Raw genomic sequence first — 20,730 nt, forward strand, 5'->3', positions numbered from 1 at the left:
CAAACCGCGTAAGTTTTAAGCAGCTCTCTAGCGCGTGGAGTATATATCTATTTCCCCAAAAAAAAATTGCCGTTAGCAGAACGAGTCGGCTTCTCCGGTATAAAAACACCACCGACGTCTTTGGCGCCCAACTTTATTTCAGATTCATCTCACACAATTTCGAGAGCGCGCGCAAGATATTGAGAGAGAGAGAGAGCAAGGAAGAAATTGAGAGCGAAGGATCGTTTTCGTCATTGTTGTTTCTTACAATCTCGATCTCCGTGAGCGAGAGAAGTTGAGAGAGAGAGAGAGAGAGACCTAGAGCGAGTGATCGATTTCATCAATTTGTGTTCCTTACGATCTCGAGATGCAGAAGTTAGGGTTTCCGGCGATGAAAAGCTTGGATCAACTCCGATCGATGTCCGGATCGGCGAAGACGCACTCCTTCTCCACTCGTCCGCCGCAGGATTCCGTCGTCTCCGGAAGTTTCTCGAATCTGAAGCTCACTGCAGGTATTTCTCTTGTTTATTTCACTCCGCCACTCTCGAATCGTACTTTTATGATGATTCCGACGATTTTACGTTTGTTTAACAGAGAAGCTGGTGAAGGATCAGGCGGCTATGAGAACAGATCTAGAACTGGCGGTATTTTGGAAGCTATCCTGTTTTCTTCATACATTGTTTGTGTTTACGAATTTATAGATTCGATGGATGTGCATTTGAGGTATATTGCTAGGTTTGTGTTTTTGATTTTGTGTATTGGAAACTTCGTTGTGATCGGAAGGTTCGAGCTCTTGTTTTTGTTCTTCTGAGTTCATCGCCGACACATCTTTCATCACCTAATTTTGAAGGAATTTTTGCTTTTCCATGGTCTTAGAATTGTAAGCTGAAAAAGTCAGTGGAGCATGTCTATGCCTTAGAGGATAAACTTCAGAACGCTTTTAATGAGAATGCTAAGCTCAGAGTTAGGCAAAAGGAAGATGAAAAGCTTTGGAGAGGATTGGAGTCTAAGTTCTCTTCAACAAAGGCTCTGTGTGATCAGCTTACTGAGACTCTGCAGCACTTGGCTTCCCAAGTTCAGGATGGTAAGAATACAGTCATCTCAGCTTGTGAAAATCATAAATGATTTGTTGCTTTATCTGTTTCCTAATTTGCATCTGCAGCTGAGAAGGATAAGGACTTTTTCGAGAGCAAATTCAATACTAGTTCAGAAGCAATAGACTCTTTAAACCAGCAAATGCAAGATATGTCTTTAAGCTTAGATGCTGCTAAAGCGAACATCACAAGCAGTAAGTTGTTAAATTATTCTACTTCTGACTTGAAAAGCAACTGGTATCTAACATCTTTGAGTCAAAAATGCAGGGGATAAGGAATTTGAGGAGCTCAAACTCGAGAAAGAACAGAAGGATATATACTATCTAAATGAACAGTGCAGAACTGCCAGTATCATAGAGAAGAAAGGTTTGTGTCTTGTTCTACATGAAATCTCAATGCCGTTGGTCACATGCAGTGAAAAATGATGGTTGAAATAGTCTTGTTCTAGATTACAATTTGAAGAGCTTAAATTTATCTGAATCTTTCTGAATTTTTTTCATGATTTACAGCAATTGTATCTTCTTATTGAGTGATTCCTCTGTGGCAGATGCTGAGATAACAAAGTTGGAAGCAACTGCAGCCGAAAGAAAACTCAACGTTGAAAACTTGAATTCCCAACTAGAAAAGGTACATCTTGAGTTAACAACAAAAGAAGACGAGGTCAAAGACCTTGTTAGTATCCAAGAGAAATTGGAAAAAGAAAAGACGAGTGTTCAGCTGAGTGCAAATGAACTGTTTGAAAAACTGGTCAGCTCCGAACAGGAGGTTAAAAAGCTCGATGACCTGGTCCGCTACTTGGCAGCCGAGTTGACTAATCTGGATAAAAAGAATTTGACCTTCACGGAGAAGTTTGGTCAACTTAGTGGCCTATATGATACCCACTTTCTGTTGCTGCAAAAAGACAGAGATCTTGCAATTGATCGTGCTCAAAGATCATTCGATCAACTCCAGCGTGAGTTCTTTAGCGTAACTGCCAAAAAAGAAGCTTTGGAATCAGCAGGAAAGGAACTAAACGAGAAAATAGTTGAGCTCCAGGCTGATAAGGAGTCTTTAATATCTCAAGTTTCTGGGATACGGTGTTCTACAAGCCAGACCATTGATAAACTGGAGTCTGAAGCAAAAGGACTAGTTTCAAAACATGCTGAGGCAGAATCAGTGATTTCAAAGCTGAAAGAGGAAATAGAAACTTTATTGGAAATTGTGAAGACATCAGAGGATAAGAAGGTATACAAATTCTTTTCTATCCTATGCCCTGTATCTAATGTATGCCTGCAATGCTTGATTTACTTGTATATCTTTCAGCAAAAATTGTCGTTGAAGCTTTCATCATTAGAGATGGAAAACAAAGAAAAATACGAGAAACTGCAGGCAGATGCACAGAGAAAAGTTGAGGAACTAGAGGCCTTGCAGAAAGAGAGTGAGAGCCATCAGCTGCAGGCGGATTTATTGGCAAAAGAGGTGAACGAGCTCCAAACCGTCATAGAGGAGAAAGGGCGTCTTATCCACCAGTGCAATGAAAACGAGAAGAAGCTTAACCAACAACTCATTAAGGTCTAAAAATTTGATTTTAGGGGATTGCTTTATGGTTTTTAATCCACCTTTGTAGTACTTATCAATTATGAATCGCACTGCAGGACAAGGAGTTACTGGTAACTGCTGAAACTAAGCTTGTAGAAGCAAAGAAGCAATATGATATGATGCTGGAAAGCAAACAGTTGGAATTATCAAGGCACTTGAAAGAATTATCACAGAGGAATGACCAGGTATATATTAGCAAAACTAGTGTCGTCAGGGTTCACCAACACAATATGTTATTTTGCAATATGCAAAGAACATGTGATCTGTATATGTTATTTTGCAGGCAATTAATGTTATCAGGAGGAAGTATGACGTCGAGAAGCAGGAAATTGTTAATGCTGAAAAGGATAAGGTATATATGACTGCAGTATCTTTTATTTGCAGTCTACTGAGCAGTTGGTGATGTTTTTGGCGGTTCTTATTTCAGGTTGAAAAGATTATTAAAGAGTTGTCCACTAAATATGATAAAGAACTCTCAGATTGCAAAGAAGAATCAAAGGGGAAACTGCTGACCGTTCAAACGGAACATGCTTCTCTGGTATGTATGGCATATCTTTGAACTCATCGATTGATATTTCCATATATTCCGAATCATTGACAAACTTTTTGGACGAAAAGCTATCACATATTATCTTCTTACTGATTTCATGCATTGTTCTACTCGTCCAATACTATCATTGACTGTTATTAGATTCCATAGAAACCTGATGGTTCACCATCACCAATCATGGAGTTGTATAGCTTAGAATGAATTAATCAAACTAGGTTGAGTTGTAAGTTTTATCTGTTTTGAAAGGTTATAACTGACAGCATGTCAAGCCAAGTAATAACTATATTGCAAATAAACTGATAAAATCTGCATCCCAGATTCTCAGTATTCGGAAGGAGCATGAGAGTAAGGAGCTCAACCTCAAAGCTAAGTATGATCAGGAGCTGAGACAAAATCAGATTCAGGCTGAAAATGAACTAAAAGAGGTACCCACAGATATAACTTCATTGTTCAGAATGATGCAAGAGTACCTAGCCTCTGGTATTCAAATAGCTTGTATATTTATCCAGAGGATAACAGCTCTCAAGAGTGAGAATGATGTCCAGTTGAAAGCATTCAAGTGTCAGTATGAAGATGATTGTAAGAAACTGCAAGAAGAATTAGATCTTCAAAGGAAAAAAGTAAGTGATTCTTAACAGGATCCATTATAAGATGAATCTTTATGGGTTTAACTAATGGGCTAACCTTGCAGGAAGAGAGGCAAAGAGCTTTGGTGCAGTTACAGTGGAAGATGATGAGTGACAATCCACCTGAAGAGCAAGAAGTAAACTCAAACAAGGTTAGAGTGAACTTCATAATCTTTACTTATTGTTATCTATCCACTTCAATATACGTGCTTAAAATAACATCAGCAGGGTAATAACTGGAAAACATGTATTTTGTAAGTGGATATTGTTAGGGTTGCATCATATAGTTAACATGATGTTTATTATTTTGTAGAACTATTCAATTTCGAAAGATTCTCGTCTTGGTGGTAGCAAAAGAAGCGAGCATATAAGAGTGAGGACAGATCACGATGACGAACAGGCAGAGAATCAAATATAGATTTTTGCTCCTTTCTGCTTTGTCAAGGCTACATACATATAACCACTTCCTAATGGATCAAATGCAGGACTCTGCTTTTGTAAAGGCAAAAGAAACACCTGTGTCCAAAATATTGAAGAAAACTCACAACGTAAAGACAGGAAGCGTCCCGAGCATTCCAAATCCAAAGCATCATAGTAGGGTAAGCATTGTAATCTTTACATTTTTACATCACAATCAATCTCATCGTTTGGTTTGTGGTTTAACTCGGCAGGTATCTCATCGTGAGTATGAAGTTGAAACGAACAATGGGAGGGTAACCAAACGAAGAAAAACAAGAAATACAGCCATGTTTGAGGTACCTTATCCATCCAAACAAGATATATAACATATTCAAGAAACCTTGCTTTACATTCTTTTTCAACAGGAGCCACAAAGACGCAGTACTAGATTGACACCCAAATTGAAGACCCCCAAAAGTATCGCCAAGGTGAAATACAAATTCACTACTTTTGCTGATGCTTAACGTATATAAGCCCCCGTACAAGTAAACTACTGCTGAATTAGAGAGTATAAGAGTAAATCTGATGATAGGAAAAACATCATATTTTCATGAAACGCGCAAAAGTTTTCTGTAACTTTTACTCCGTCTCATCTCCCTTAGTAATAATATAGATAATCTGACAGGTGATTGGAGCTCAGAATTTTCATATCTGTTTAGGTGTGGTTAGGTCTATCCAAGTATAATGCTGAGAAAAATGCCAAACAACCTCTAAGGACCACTAATACTGTCCGGCACTTAGTTCAAATTAGAAGTGCGGAAATTGTTTCCAAGTCAAGAAGTTATGGATGATGCTGTTGTAATGCTAGGTTTCTAAAATGTTTTGTGACTTAACTGCATAATATTATAATCACAGGGAGGAATGATGACTGGCTCTGCATTTGATTGAAGTTTACCTCGCAAAGTCAGTTCCCTCTCTCTCTCTCTCTCTCTCTCTCTCTCTCTCTTGCAAATACATGCTCTTTGTGAAAGCTTGCTCAGCGATTACATAAACATTTTGCTGCTTGCAACAACTATCTCATTCTTATAACATGAATAAAAACTATGCGAGTATTTCACGAACTTGTAAATGTTGGGAAGAGAATTACATCCAGAATCTGTTACTGACCCAGTAGCTATCTTCAGAAATTTTTTGATAAACCTGTGCACCAAAAGTGTTGAATTTATTTGTCATCTTAATAGTTCTCCCTAGTAATTGTATCTTTGGTATTTGTTGGTATTATTAGTGGTTTATTTGCTCTTGAGGTTAACAATTTGCTGTTGAATGATTGGCATTACAGAACACTGAATCCAAGTGGAGAGATCACTGAGGTCTGAAACGAATAACCAGGAAGAAATTGGATGGATAGCAGTGGAGTAATGCTGATGGAAGCCATTCAAACATAAGCTGATAAGCATAGAAAATAAAACAATCAGTACTTGCAGTATATATATATAGAGATATAACTCATAAGATAGATAAGGTTGATCAAACTCTTTGAATTTTCTAAATAAATGGGTTGGGATCATAAAAGGCCCATAGCAAGAAATGAGTACATGATGTAACAACTGTACACATTACTAGGGGACCTATGAAGCGAATTTGGAGGAACATATCACGGAGGATTAGACGAACACGTTTAATATTTAAAGAAAGAAATCGTTTGTTTTAGGCAAAGCAATCAAATAAATCTAATGTAGTAGTAGTATAAATAAGGGAACTAGGTAGCATTAGCTAATTGATATGTGTTTTAATTAAAGGAAGAAAAGAAAAACAAAGCAAAGGGTTATGTGGGGGGGTCAAAAAAGTCATGAAATGTGTGCGAATCACATTAAATGAAGAAACAAAAGATGGCTAGTAAGCGCGTCGAAGCCTTTGACCCTTTCCACTTTCTTGTCGCATTCGTTGATACTTTGAGATTCTGGTAATGCCAAGAGACCTGATATTTTTACTAATATTTTTATACTCAATTAATTTTTAAGTACTAATAGTATAACTTTAGCTGTAAAAAAAACAAAAGGTAATTTTAACGCAATCGTTGATCCATCAAATCCAAAATGGATATGTTTTTCTCGGGAGACGGCTAATTTTATGCTTTAATTTTTTGTGTAATCGATACATACATTTACCTTATACAAATTATTAAACCCAAAAAAAACAATTACTTAAGACTTAATTAGTCTTTGGGTTTTGGATTATTAGTTTGACGTATTCCACAGAAATAATGACGGGTCAAGAGTTTTTTTAGTTAATAAATACTGCAAAACATAACGGGTGAAGAAAAAACTATGTTTAAAAAAAAAAAATTAATATATTATTCAATAGAAACAACAATTTTTGCTTAGTAATGATTTCTAGAGTATTATAAAAAAAATTAAAATATTTTGCGCACATATAGGATGTCGGAATAGTGAAAACGCATACAAAATATAAGGGATTTGTTATGATATAAATGTAAAGGAAGATGAAAGTCAACATGCCAAATAGCAAAAGAAGAGACTAATTTTTTTTTAAAAAAAATGGCAGCTTTTTTATTTTAATTTTCTTTGACCAGATCACTCTTCTGCTTCATCCTTTCTCTCTCTCTCTCTCTTCTTTTTTTCTTTTCCCCCTAATTTCATTTACACTTATCTCAAACTTCCCCCTCATCTTCTCTTTTATTTCACTTTTTGACCACAATCAATTCTTATTTGTCTATCGACACCCTCATTTTTTACTCTAATTCGAAGTATTTTCACAAATAACCTAACTAAAAAATTGAATGTTGAAGGTTAAATAGCAATTTCTGTTACTAAAATTAAGTAATCGGACGCAAAGTAGGAAGTATAATGGTCATTATTTAACAGCCAATAATATAGGGCATAAAACAAAGATTTAATACTTATGAAGCACGCCAAATGCAATACCAAAAAATATACAGATAGCTTTCTTATTTTTTTTTTTTTTCAGTGAATGAAATGAAATTAATGAATATATATATATATAAGAAATAAAAGTTTTAGCGTTAGGAAAAAGACATAAAAAAACGAAAGAAAGAAAGAGAGCGAAGACTTCGTCGCAGAGACTTTTTGTGGATTTATCGTTTTTGTTTGAGAGTATCTTCTTCTTCTTCTCCTTCTTCTTCTTCAATTCAATCAAACAATTTTTAGGGTTTATCTCACCTGGTAAATTATCCCTCCTATTTTGTTGAGCTGCCTTTGTAATGATTTTTTTGCCCTCTTCTTTGTTCTGTTTTCGAGGTTTTTGATTTTTTATGCTTTGTTTGCAGATTGGTTTGTTTATTGGTATATATATATAAATCTGCCAAGGTTGAAAACATCGGAGAAACAATTGTCTTCTTCGATTCACAATGGGAAAATTTTGTTGCTTCACTTCCGCTTCTGAGGTAAAGAGAAAAGATTCACTTTTTTTTTTTTCCCTTCTTTTTTTTAGTGTTACGGTTTTGTGTATTTTTCTATGCTTGAGATGTGTCACAAAGGTGAGATTTTTGTAAAAATTGTGTGTTTCTCCTGGATCGATCGGTGGGTATATAATAATATCTCCATGGGGATTTCTCTTTTCATGTTTGAAGAAAATTATCAGGAAAGTTCACAAAAAAAGCTTTTTTTTATGATTGATGTGTTCATTCAGAGTGTTTCTTCTTATCTGTGATTGGAGTGATGTTTTAGAAAGTGAAAGATCTGAGCTTTTTTTTAAGGTTGTGGGAGGACAATCGTCATCTCGATCAGGTAAAGGAAGAAGTGATGAAGGGATTATCAAGTATGGTTTTAGTCTAGTCAAAGGGAAAGCTAACCATCCCATGGAGGATTATCATGTTGCTAACTTTATCAACGTCCAAGACCATGAATTGGGTCTTTTTGCTATTTATGATGGTCATATGGGTGATAGTGTCCCTGCCTACTTGCAGAAACGTCTCTTCTCCAATATCCTCAAGGAGGTACACAAAGATTACTCTTTTTTTTTAGTTTTCTATGCAAATGGTTCCTTTGGTATTTCTGTTCACAAGATATGGAATACCAAACTTGGCCATGAAACATGCATACTTGGGATTATTAGAGTGGTTGCTGTCTTTCCTCATGGGCATGGTTTAAGATATTGTCTTTCATGCAGTAATCATATGCTTTTGATTGTTTTGTTCAGGGAGAGTTCTGGGTTGATCCTCGAAGGTCTATAGCAAAAGCTTATGAGAAGACAGACCAGGCTATTCTATCAAATAGTTCTGACTTGGGTCGTGGTGGGTCTACGGCCGTGACTGCGATATTGATTAATGGGCAGAAGTTGTGGGTAGCTAATGTGGGAGATTCTAGAGCAGTTCTTTCTCGAGGAGGCAAAACAACGCAGATGAGTACAGATCATGAGCCCCGTACTGAAAGGTCCAGCATTGAGGATAGAGGTGGATTTGTATCCAATCTACCAGGTAAACAAACTAATTTGATACAGCCTCTTTAGTTTGTTCCATTTAGTCATTAGTTTGTTCCATTTCTGATTATGTTTGATAAGGATTATGTGGTTTTGGATCTAACAGGGGATGTTCCTCGGGTGAATGGTCAATTAGCTGTGTCTCGTGCCTTTGGAGACAAGGGACTTAAGACTCACCTGAGTTCAGAACCTGACATAAAAGAAGCCACTGTAGATAGCTTGACAGATGTTCTTCTCTTGGCCAGTGATGGCATTTGGAAGGTAAAGGAATATAGATTGATTCTGCTTTCGAATGAAACCATTCATCATCTCTTTGTTTACTGAGTGTTTTGAGAATGTGTTTTCTGATTGTTTGTTGTGATGTTGAAATGATGATGTTAACAACAGGTGATGACAAATGATGAGGCAATGGAGATAGCAAGAAGGGTGAAAGATCCGCAGAAAGCAGCAAAGGAACTAACAGCTGAAGCATTGAGAAGAGAGAGTAAAGACGACATATCTTGTGTCGTAGTCCGATTCAGATGACAAACTCTGAAGGGAGGGGAGGGTATTTTACGAGGAGGAGATGGTTCTCCTAAATATAATAAACCCGCATTTTCAATCAAAAGATTCATCAGGACCAAAAAAAAGAAAAGCTTTGTGTTTCACTGGATTCGACGACTCTGATGATTCTGGTCTGGTTTTGGACCTGTCTGAAAGTTTCGATTTTTGTGATTAGCTTCTTGCTATGTTACAGCCTTATGTGCGTTCGTTCGTTGTGTAAATTGTGTGTTTTTTTAAAGACGACTAGAAAAATGAACATAAAAAAAAGGGTGAGAGGAAAATGAGTTGGTGGTGGGTGACTTGTGTTATTATAATTGGTTGATTTGTTATTTAAATCATCGAGATATAATATAACTATTAGGATGTTTATTTTATGTGAAAGTATTTTTTTTTTTGACATCCTTTTTATCGTTGAGTGTTGTAGTAGGTTTAGTGTCATTATCCTTGAATCAGTTTTCTAATTTGGATGAACTTTCTAACCAAACGTCTTTTAGAAACTTTTGAAATGTTTTCTCTTGTGTGTGTTTTGTTGTATATACAAGTTTACTTTTGTATAGCAAATTAGTTGACAAAATTATGTTTTAAAGTTTAAACAAAAACATTTGAGGAGCACAAATGAAAACGTGGCCAATGGTTTGTTTATTTTCTTTCCCATGATCACACAAGTGTTTTCACGATTTCAATCAAATGTACTTGTTTTTGCTGGAACCTTCATTTCATGTGTGGTTAGAAAGGCCCAAACAAAATAACGGCCCAATTCATTAAGAGATGATCACGTCAGTGAAAATTAGGGTTTTGTAGGAGCTCAGCTAATAATACCCGCATCTCCAACTCATCTCTATATTTGCTTTTTAACTCTATTTTCGAGTAAAATTTACTCCAATTCATCTCTATTTCTACTTTTATAATAGAGATCTTTATTTTTTTCTCTATATATAGAGGAACTCTATTTTTCCTCTATAATAGAGTTGACCTTTTTTATTTATAAAATAGTCCTTGAACTTTTAACATTTTTATATTAATAATCAAAATAAATAAAATATATATTTAAATATTTTAATAATAATTTAATGAAGTGGAGGTTTTGTATTGAACTGAAAGTTTGTAGTAAATTTTGTATAGAATGTGCTACATGACATAATAACTACATGCATAAGTTTACATAATATGATAATCGAGGATGAGCGTGATCTCAATGCACCGATTGAAGTTGAAAGAGATGTTCCACCTCCAGGAGTCCAAATGGCGGAAGATGATGATATCCGATTCCAAGAATTTCTAGGTCGATTTAGAAAAATCAAAGATAAAAAGCTCATTTCTCACTTCGAAATGCATTAACTGAGCATTTGTGGGGAAAAATACACTAATGTCGATGGTTAAAAAAATCTACTATGTTTTATTATTTTATATGATGCAATGTATTTCTTTTAATAAATGTGATATTTAAATAATATTTATGAATGTTAAAAATTTAAATAATATCATAACTATATGAAAGTTTCACAAATACTAAAATAAATAGGCACAAATACTAAAATAAATGGGTTAGTTTCCAACTTTTATAAGTAAAAGGTATTAATAGTAAAATAAAAAAGGAATCGCTACGGAATATTTTTTTTAGAGGAAAAAATAGAGATATCTATTGGAGCAAAAGTTACATTTATTATAGAGTTCCTCTATTTTAGAGTTTCTCTATTTTAGAGGTAAAAATAGGGAAAACCATTGGAAATGGTCTTAGCTTTTAGTTTTATATAAACACGATCCTTGTGAGCTAAGCAGCTTTGTACTAATCTAATCTAGAGTTCGTTTTATTTCTTTGGTTTTGTTTTTTACAAAACAACAATATTGCCTCTACTTTCGGCTGCAAGAGAAGAGATCGATTCTTGTTTGGCTTTGTTCTGGAGGCATATATTGATTCACCAATAGTAGAGGGATCTTCACTTGTTGCAGGGATTTTTTTTGTTTACATTCTCTGCTCTTTTATCCCTCTCTTTGGTACACACATACGTAATACGTTTTCAAAACATAGTTTTATGACACATATAATCATAATCAGCATTTGTTTGTTGCTGATTTATGGCAATGAGTCGTTTCTCATTGCCACAACTTTGACTTCTCTTTAAAAAAAAAAAAAAGTCCAGTGTCCCATGGGAATACTTTGAGTTCAAATTTGAAAGTTGTCTTCTTTCGTATAGATTTTGTGATTTTTATTATTCTAATGGACATGAATAAAAAAGATTATAGAAAACAGAAAAATATATCCAGAGAAGAGGTCGGTGACGAAATTGATGATCTTTTACATGCTTATTGACATTGAGCAGGTCATTTGGGATTAAATAAAGGTCGGCGGAAAAATTGATTGTTTAGACATATGCATAATAAATATGGTGGACCAAAAAGTTGTAATGCTGTCTGGGAATAGATATGTTTGGTCGATGATTTAGCCGGATACAAAAGATTGTATGGACTCTGGTGGGAACGATACCATCGTTGTAACTTGTAAGCTGTCATAAAACGATTCATACCACATTATTCCCAATACGAGTTACATTTCACCTCAACATTTCCACTCATGTGTCTGAAGGAGAAAGTAAACTACACAGCGTTTTAAATTTGTAGACTTCCATGACTTTTGCAATGAGTTGGAACTTATAAGAAAGATTCGTCAATTTTTGATTTAATGTTGAAACGATGATACTCCTAATATTCTGATAAACAAAAACCCAAATGATGCCTGGTGGTGGCTCAATTCAAAGTTCAAACAACAAAGAAGCAAACTAAGCATAAAACAGACTCCATCCAACCATCATAAGAAGGTCGAAGATACTTGTTGTGGAAAGTTCCAAGATCTTGTTGAAACATTATCAAGAAAGACATTAAATTAAAATTACACATTCTGAGTAGCGGCGCTTACTATCTTCATTTCAAGATTCAAGATGCAGCAAGAGACGCTTCTCTTCTCACAGAGGATTCACGATTCAGTTCTGCAAAATGATTCAGTGCTTCCATGAGTGTCTAATTTATCAATCAAATGAATGATAAATAATCGTTTTAAGCAGCTTTTTAAATATCAACGAAACTGGCTTTTCATACCTCATCTTGAGGCTCATCAGCACCTTTGGTTCGCTCATCTAAGAGGAAAAAGAAAAAAGTTGAGTGTAAGCTGCAGATTCAAAGTTGTTCAAACGCAACAAAGCTCTGGAAGAGAAACAAGTATGCTAAAGTTTTCTGCTACAATCTCCTACAAAATAGCTAGAATCCAACGACTATGCACATAGGAATAAATGTATGAAGGACACTTAAATGACAGAATCCAGATTAATGGTTTCGAGTTCCCGAACATCATTATATTAACAACATTTCCACTCAAAGTTGAGGCTCTTAACAGTTCAAGAATGAACAAGATTTAAAAGGCTTATTTGATTCTTAGGGAAACTATCAATCATCAGAGGCAGATAGGGGAATAAAATAAAATAAGATTACCTCCTTCCTCATTGAGGTCTGAAGTCCACAAGGTGAGATTGTCTCTAAGTAGCTGCATAATAAGAGTGCTGTCCTTGTATGATTCCTCGTTAAGGCTGTCAAGTTCAGCAATTGCATCATCGAATGCTTGCTTAGCCAATTGGCATGCGCTGTATAACACATAGTTTCAGACTGTTAGAAAGTGACCATTGATACCATTGCATGTTCTATCCAGAAATAAGCGAACGAAACAAACCTTTCAGGAGAGTTTAAGATCTCATAATAGAAAACGGAAAAGTTCAATGCCAAGCCAAGTCTAACTGGATGTGTGGGTGCCAAACCAGTCTCTGCAGCAGCAACAGCAGCCTACATAGCCAGTACGAATAAGGAGGTCTCTTGTTAGGTTTTTCCGGGCTCTCACATATAAGAGGGAAGGCACAGAAGAGAAAAGAAAGAAACAAGATGAGAGGACCTTATATGCTTCAAGAGACTGATCTGCAGCTTCCTTGCGTTCAGCACCAGAACTGAACTCTGCCAAATAACGGTAATAATCTCCTTTCCTACATAGAAAGATCATAAAAGTAAAGTCAAAACAGTGAAACAAATATAGGAAAAAAAAGTTCATGAATTTCAGAACCATGAATCAATTTCATTTCAGGAAGAAACATAAAAAAGAGTGGTAGCAATGTAAGAGCTTAAACATATAACTTCAGTTAAGTGGATATGATAAACCTCAATATCTCATTCTTAATCACATGAATGGTCCAATCCAAATCAACTATACATTTGCTTCAGGTCATACTACATTTGAGATTTAAAAAAAAAAGGCACAGAATAAAGAAGCACAGGATGATGACTCACATTTTGTAGAAAAAGACAGTAGACTCCACAGCAGTAGAAGATGGAATGAGATGCTTATCGATGACGGACAAGATGTCATTACAAACTTTGGCAAGCTCATCTTCAACTCTCTTGCGATAAGTCTTAAGCCTCTTGACATTTTCCTCATTACCCTTAGACTCTTCCTTCTGNTCCAAATCAACTCTACATTTGCTTCAGGTCATACCACATTTGGGATTAAAGAAAAAATGGGCAGAGAATAAAGAAGCACAGGATGATGACTCACATTTTGTAGAAAAAGACAGTAGACTCCACAGCAGTAGAAGATGGAATGAGGTGCTTATCGATGACGGACAAGATGTCATTACAAACTTTGGCAAGCTCATCTTCAACTCTCTTGCGATAAGTCTTAAGCCTCTTGACATTTTCCTCATTACCCTTAGACTCTTCCTTCTGCTCAATGGAAGATAGTATTCTCCATGAAGCTCTCCTTGCACCAATCACATTCTTGTACCCAACAGATACAAGGTTTCTCTCCTCGACTGTTAGCTCCACATCAAGCTGAGCAACTTTCTTCATCGCCTCAACCATTTCTGCAACAACAATTTACAAAGATATTAAGTACTGAAGAAACCAATCTCAGATTTTAGCTTCCAAGTAAACAATATAGCTGGTTTGAAATCTAGATTACTACACAGAATCAGATCTAGCTAAGAAATGTAAAAACTTTTTTCCATTCTTCATCATCAATCTTTGAAAAAACTAAAAGCGAAAGCAAAAGAAAAAACACGTAGAGACCGCAAGTGAAAAACATAGATCTATATCATTTTCATACTAGCCATCTTTGTGGAACCATGGACTCACACTAAGAGATTCTTCGACAAAAATGAGAATAAAAATCATATGAACATAAGATCAAGACTGATCAGATCATCAGAGCAACACCAAAAACAAGAAAATTACTTTTAAGGGCTCATCTAAATCTCTAAATCTAGATCAAAGTCACACCCCGCAGAAGAAACACACAAATCCATAAAGCAGATTCACAGAAATGTAAAACCAAATCATAGATTCGATTGGAGCAACAAAAAAAGATCGGATTTTTCAGAAACATTTTCCCAAAACAGAGAGATCCAAAAAAAAAGTACCATCGTATCTTTCGGTTTGCTCAGAGAGCTTGGCCAAGTAAACTTGCTTTTCCCTCTCATTCTCCATGGCGTTTTTTTCTTCTTCTTCTCTCTGTCTCTCTGAAGTCTGAATCAAATGGGATGCTTTGATTTTTGATTGATTTCGAGATTACTAAAGTTAAGTAACCCTAGGATGCTCTCTCTTCCTCCTATAAATATTGGCCGTTGGATCTACTTTTTTCAGTCAACAAACTCAGAACCTAAAGTTTTAGAAATTACAAAAGAACCTCAAAGGTTTTGTTTTTCTACAGAAAGAACCTTAAATTAAACCGAATCAAAATTCGAAGAACACTTTGTGCTGCTAAGTCAATAACGTAATAAGGCTAACTTACTACGCTTACGTGACAATCGGAGAAAGACATGTCCTTCCACTCCTATTTTTTTAAGGGTTTGTTCGTTTTCTTTAATACAACACAAAACCCAAATCATACACACGTACATATTTTCATGTCAGCGCAATTACAAAATCAATCAGATTTATCTGTTAATTAAACTATAAGCTCGGTGACGTGAAAAGACTTGAGAAAAAATTTGGTTTCTGCCATTTTGTTTTGTACATTTGACCTTTTCAAATCCTATATGTATCCTGTAGTTTTAGCTAAAAGCCTAAAACATGCTTTAGTTTTTTGCATGAAAAATAAAATCTGAACTATAATGATGGGAAAACAATTTGTTCCAGATAAACGAACTGGTCACAGAAACTCAGTGGATTTGTGAGCTGAAATACTGGTGATGCTCCTTAGCTTTCGACATTGTTTCTTGATCTTTTGGGTTCGATAGAGCTGCCAAATTCTCCATGTTATCATCATCGTTGTCGTCTCCATTTAGAAAATCTGCATTATTATTATCTTTGTCCACCAGACTGGTTTTCACTGGATCTGCTACATCGCCATTTTCTACACCTTTCGCTTCTTCAAAAACATCACCACCAACTGTTCTTCCGATCTCGAGGCTCTGGTTTGTTATAGAGTTTGGAACAGGCAAGCCAATGGTATCAGAGTTACATAGTAAAGATTTGTTAGCCATCACTGGTTGTTGTCCTAGAGTTTTGTTGTCGGATTGCAAAGAATTGAGCCAGTTCCTGCTTCCGGATACAAGAAGAGATTGCAGATACGTGGAGACTTCCTTGCAGGTTTCAAACTGTTGCCCATCAGGACTGTATAATCATAAGAAAGAAAAGAGAAATTTTTTATAATCATGAACTAAGCAGCTAGAATCCTAGAACGGCAAAGAATACACACACGATACGCAATTCCACTAGCACCCCCTTAAGCCTTGTAAACATATTTTATCATGTTCAAGAAGATAAAAAGTAAACAAGAGGGATAATAAATCAAAAGTCTAGCAGCAGAACTGAAACACTATTATATACCACCAAACTCGGTTTCTGACTATCAAACACTATGCTATATTTTCAGGTCTATCTCATAATCCAACTACGAACAGAGACATGATAAACAGAACCAATGAAGGCAACTAAGGCAACGGTAGGCTGAAAACATTATAATACCTTATGTATCTGCGACAAGCCAGCAACAAATTGCTACCTTTCCTTTTGATATAGAGCATAAGTTTCCATCCTTTAGGCAAGTATCCCCCAAAATCACAAGCTCTCACAACTTTCTTCTTCTTCCCTATATTCACCCATTCACCATTCAATTGTTCCAAGAAACCTAAGATCTCTTCCTTTGTCTTCAACCCAACAGTGATCCTCCTGAGCTCTTCTTCATATGGATCCTCTAATACATTAGCCAATGCTGAAAGATCAACCATTGTACCTTCTCTGTTCTCCAAGTTCACTAACTCCTCCTTATCCAATGCAGATACATCCACCATTGTTGTACCTTCTCTGTTCTCCAAGTTCACTGCTGGCTGATTGAAACCATCTCTATTCTTTGGAGGACGACCTCTCTTTCTCTTGGCTGGATTGCAAAGAATTGAGCCGGTTCCTACATATCTACTCTCCATTCCTAAATTGATATCTACAGATGCTTCACCCGTTAAATCCAAAACCTCCGTCTCTTCGCTAGGGTTACGAATCCTCCGCGGCCGTCCTCGTTTCCTCTTGATTTCATTCGCGGAGGTTCCCTGAATCAGAATGTTCTGAACCGAATCAGGATTTGGTCTCTGATAAACATAGCTGTTATAATGGATCTGACCTTCGTTATCTTCGAGTTCTTCCTCCCCTTCGTCTTCTTCCTCTTTACTCTGAATCGAATCGACATTAAACAGAGATCTGAGTAGCGACGCGAATTGCGACTGTTCTTCACGGGAGGAATCGTCTCTTTGACGTTGCGGAGACGGAGGTTCCGGTGGTTGAGGGTGGCGCCCAAGACGGAGACGGAGAAATGTCTGTTTCCGGCTACCGGCGGACTCATTGAAGACGGAGCGATCGATCTTTGGTGTCAAATCGTCGTCTCCACCGGCGGAAGCAGCGAGAGATGCTGAAGAGGACGGAGAGAGATAAGAACAGTGAGAGAGAGCGCGAAGTTCAGACTGCGACAAGAGACGCGTATCGATTAACGGTAAAGATTCGGCTGATAAACGGTTACCAGCACCACCGTCTCCGTCGTCCATAGAGGTCGCCGCCGTGGAACACGTAAGACTCAAAACGGCGGAATCAAAAAGACGGTTTCGAAAATTCCGATAACTTCAAAGCCTTCTTCTTCCTTCTCTTTTGCTTTTTTAATTCTCGCTCTTAGCTTTTCGGTTCGGTTTATATCTAATTTTCAGTTTAAACCGGTTATACCAAAACCGCTTTTAATTTTTACCAATACCGAGATTACTGTCTCAAAATTGTTGTATATTTGATTATTTAATCAAATTTAGAAACAAAACTCCAATACTTTTATATCGACTGTATAACTACATTCCAATTATAAATGTTGACACTAGAGAATTGATTTTCAAAGTTTATAAAATTGTAATTTTGCCGGTTGATGGTAATCGAGTAAACCATATTAAAATTATCAAGTATCAACAATGCTATTGCATACAACAGGTCCGTCCATATGCAACGACTTGGTCGTGGTATCTTCTCGCTCATGCTCTGATTAGCAATTTCTCTAACCACCAAAATCACTAGTAAAACTCCAATTAGTAATCATTATTTAAATAATATTTAGTTTTACTAATTGGATTTTAATATTATTTTGATGAAGAAATAGAGATTTATAGAGACATTCTTAGGAAGATAGATAGTTGATAAAGTTGGAGAAGTCCAATATCCAAAAATCATTGTAATTTTTTAATATTGATCTATTCAAATTTTTAATATAAAAATTAGGATGGGAGTTTTAAACTTTATTTACAATAAATCATTAATAAATATTGTAATCAAATAAAAATATTAACAAAAAAATATAAATATATTTGTTTAAGGGCTTTTTGGGTCGATTTAAGTCCGATCGAGCTAAGTCCGAAAAACTCTATAGTCCGAATGGACTGAGCCCGAAAAATCTAGTTTTTTCTAAACATATATATTTAAGCCCGAATCAGATATATTTCAGGGTCGGACTAGATCTGCTCTAAAGAGAAGTAAATAAGATGGGTGTGAATAGTTGTAGCGGTCAAAGCGGACAAATCTATCAGCAGATTAGACAACATTTTATTTACCATTCATCAAATACAGTCCGCAGTAGTACGATCTAAAAATAATATAAACAAAATTGTTGCGAACCAACTGCGAATTGTTTTTATATACAGAAAGAGTTGATTCGTAGTGGTATATTGTCCGCTCTATTTTTGGGGCAAACTAAACTACTGACGGATTTATTCTCCATGACTGCTGTCACTATTCATACCCTAGATAATGGAAAGTAAAGAACGACAGAAGGAGAATTACACGTGGAAGGATCTGCCAGTTCACGGAATCTCTTCTGTTTCTTCTTTAAACTCAACTCCAGCTGTTTTTTTTTTTCTTCTCTTTTTCTATTCTTATTTTTTTTATTACCAAACAAATAATATCTGTATTGGCTGAATGAAAATGTTGTCATTTACCAACATTTTCAGGTAAATTTCTCTTTAATATCTGCTACTTTTCTAGCGCCATGATTCACATTACTTTTAACAAAACCAGATGAAGACCAATGTAAACGTAAGTTTGATCAGGCAAATGCCAATACTTTTCTTTTTTGTATGGTCAACTACACAGTTATTCATTCTGATGTTGCTCAATATATATATGTATACATAACGATACTTAAAAAATGCGTACGGGAGTGAGATATAGTAGATGATAGTGGAGTTTAATAATAGAAAAAAAGAGGGATATAAAGAGGGATGGTCGTTATTGGGTGCGTGCATGCGTGCGGTAGACTATGTAAAAGCTGTTTCTCTGCTCATTTCATCGTGTCATCTTCTCAGAATCTCAATTCTTTTGCCCTCCACTTTCACATATATTGCTCCTTTATTACAACTACATTTACAACTACATTGTCTATAGGCTTATCCAACTCTTCTTACTATATGTTCACACGAACGTTTTATGCATGTAGCATGCAAAGAAAATATATTTCTTTGATATATAGTTAGTTCCGAAAAAATCCATTTCTTTGATATATAGTTAGTTCCGAAAAAATCCATATATATAATTTTATCATATATTATATATAGCTTGTCAAACCTCTAACTTCATATCTAAGTATTTCAATATTGAATTCAAAAAGGATCAAAAGGTAGAAATGTGTAGTTGATTCGTATCAAATGCTCCATTAAATCTTATGCTTGACACTAATTAAAAGTTTAAAACAATTGGATGGGAATTTCTATGATTTTTTATAGCTACTCACTTGTAATATATCAATATATTTCTGTCTTTTATAGTCTAATATTAATAGTCAATATCGTAAATGGGGATGAGAAATCTCTACAGGGATATATATATATATATATATATATATATNATGCATGTAGCATGCAAAGAAAATATATTTCTTTGATAGTTAGTTCCGAAAAAAATCCATATATATAATTTTCTCATATATTATATATTTATATACTTACATACCACAATAGCTTGTCAAACCTCTAACTTCATATCTAAGTATTTCAATATTGAATTCAAAAAGGATCAAAAGGTAGAAATGTAGTTGATTCGTATCAAATGCTCCATTAAATTTTATGCTTGACACTAATTATTTTAAAGTTCAAAACAATTGGATGGGAATTTCAATGATTTTTTATAGCTACTCACTTGTAATATATCAATATATTTCCGTCTTTTATAGTATAATATTAATAGTCATTATCGTAAATGGGGATGAGAAATCTCTACAGGTATATATATACTGAAACTTCAAAACTATCTTTTCACCAATTTTTACTTTTTATGGCTTGGTGGATATAACAATGGACTTCCACTAATCATAAAAAGTCATAACAAATCCGATCGGCATAATCATCGTCATTAGAATTTATCTAATCATTGATACACATAGTACTTACTTTTTATTTGGCTAGTTATAATTCAGAAGTAAATTTTAAATCTATATCAAAAATGGAAAATACACCAATTTAAAATTTTAAGGGTTTAGAATTTGATTATGTGGGGGTCCGGGTTAAGAATATGTATATGTAATTAGTTTGTGGAGTTTATGTTTAATTTTCAGGGTTAAATGTTTAGTTTGAAGGGTTTATGGTTAAGATTTAGTCTATTAATTTCTAGTTTAAAAACATATAAGACAACCTACTTTTTTAATCTTTGTATAATTAGATCTAGACTTTTAATTGTGAATGCTAATATATCGACTATTACTTTCCACTAAACCACAAACCAACTTTTAGTTATGGGTATTCGAGTGACGTCCTATGCAAATTAATTATATCGAAACTGCATGGTATGCAGTATGCTAAATCATTCGCAGACCTTAACCATCTACGGAATTGTGTTGCTGATCTTACGACTTTTTGAAATATATTATTCTTCTGGACTCAGAAAACATTAAAGAAGGTATTTTAATGGAGGAGGGAAAAAAGTTGTGGAAGAGATATAGTGTTAAAACCTGGCAAGTTAT

General features: G+C 35.2%; 4 protein-coding genes across 6 annotated transcripts; 2 read left to right on the forward strand and 2 right to left on the reverse strand.

Annotated features, from left to right (window-relative positions):
- Positions 45-5,878, forward strand: LOC104776349 (synaptonemal complex protein 1-like). 2 transcript variants are annotated; one of them, XM_010500393.2, is made up of 19 exons: positions 45-491; positions 574-623; positions 856-1,063; positions 1,142-1,267; positions 1,341-1,439; positions 1,621-2,297; positions 2,376-2,624; positions 2,708-2,836; positions 2,935-3,003; positions 3,079-3,189; positions 3,519-3,626; positions 3,711-3,821; positions 3,893-3,979; positions 4,141-4,227; positions 4,313-4,426; positions 4,499-4,582; positions 4,652-4,714; positions 5,142-5,189; positions 5,566-5,878. In XM_010500393.2, the coding sequence occupies exons 1-18, from the start codon at positions 347-349 to the stop codon at positions 5,172-5,174; spliced, it is 2,550 nt and encodes an 849-aa protein (XP_010498695.1). In that variant the 5' UTR covers positions 45-346; the 3' UTR covers positions 5,175-5,189; positions 5,566-5,878. The 2 variants fall into 2 exon arrangements, with proteins under 2 accessions (XP_010498695.1, XP_010498696.1); XM_010500394.2 differs by having other exon boundaries at positions 386-491; positions 574-702.
- Positions 7,272-9,556, forward strand: LOC104776351 (probable protein phosphatase 2C 9). The gene is made up of 6 exons (XM_010500395.2): positions 7,272-7,429; positions 7,534-7,650; positions 7,963-8,202; positions 8,406-8,682; positions 8,791-8,945; positions 9,072-9,556. Exons 2-6 carry the CDS (start codon positions 7,615-7,617, stop codon positions 9,207-9,209), a joined length of 846 nt encoding a protein of 281 aa, XP_010498697.1. The 5' UTR covers positions 7,272-7,429; positions 7,534-7,614; the 3' UTR covers positions 9,210-9,556.
- LOC104776352 (14-3-3-like protein GF14 epsilon) lies at positions 11,885-14,747 on the reverse strand (the record flags this gene model as incomplete). Its single annotated transcript, XM_010500398.2, is given in 7 exon segments — positions 11,885-12,211; positions 12,321-12,358; positions 12,711-12,859; positions 12,946-13,055; positions 13,162-13,249; positions 13,816-14,122; positions 14,678-14,747. Coding segments are annotated over 7 exon segments (768 nt in total), but the record flags the coding sequence as incomplete, so codon positions are not given.
- On the reverse strand, positions 15,222-17,419 carry LOC104776353 (methyl-CpG-binding domain-containing protein 8-like). Of its 2 annotated transcripts, XM_010500401.1 has the most exons (3): positions 16,876-17,419; positions 16,227-16,804; positions 15,222-15,872 (listed from the first exon to the last, which is right to left on the reverse strand). In XM_010500401.1, exons 1-3 carry the CDS (start codon positions 17,092-17,094, stop codon positions 15,419-15,421), a joined length of 1,251 nt encoding a protein of 416 aa, XP_010498703.1. In that variant the 5' UTR covers positions 17,095-17,419; the 3' UTR covers positions 15,222-15,418. The 2 variants fall into 2 exon arrangements, with proteins under 2 accessions (XP_010498703.1, XP_010498702.1); XM_010500400.1 differs by having other exon boundaries at positions 16,227-17,419.

The sequence above is a fragment of the Camelina sativa genome, chromosome 3 (genome assembly GCF_000633955.1).
Source record: "Camelina sativa cultivar DH55 chromosome 3, Cs, whole genome shotgun sequence".
Taxonomy (NCBI): Eukaryota; Viridiplantae; Streptophyta; class Magnoliopsida; order Brassicales; family Brassicaceae; genus Camelina; species Camelina sativa.

Coding starts and splice junctions, on each gene's coding strand:
- LOC104776353 (XM_010500400.1), bottom strand. CDS start 17,293: ATGGACGACGGAGACGGTGGTGCTGGTAACCGTTTATCAGCCGAATCT. Junction 15,873..16,226: donor GCTTGTCGCAGATACATAAG/GTATTATAATGT, acceptor ATGATTATACAG/TCCTGATGGGCAACAGTTTG.
- LOC104776351 (XM_010500395.2), top strand. CDS start 7,615: ATGGGAAAATTTTGTTGCTTCACTTCCGCTTCTGAG. Junction 7,651..7,962: donor GCTTCACTTCCGCTTCTGAG/GTAAAGAGAAAA, acceptor CTTTTTTTTAAG/GTTGTGGGAGGACAATCGTC. Junction 8,203..8,405: donor TCTCCAATATCCTCAAGGAG/GTACACAAAGAT, acceptor TGTTTTGTTCAG/GGAGAGTTCTGGGTTGATCC.
- LOC104776349 (XM_010500393.2), top strand. CDS start 347: ATGCAGAAGTTAGGGTTTCCGGCGATGAAAAGCTTGGATCAACTCCGA. Junction 492..573: donor GAATCTGAAGCTCACTGCAG/GTATTTCTCTTG, acceptor TTTGTTTAACAG/AGAAGCTGGTGAAGGATCAG. Junction 4,228..4,312: donor CAGATCACGATGACGAACAG/GCAGAGAATCAA, acceptor GATCAAATGCAG/GACTCTGCTTTTGTAAAGGC.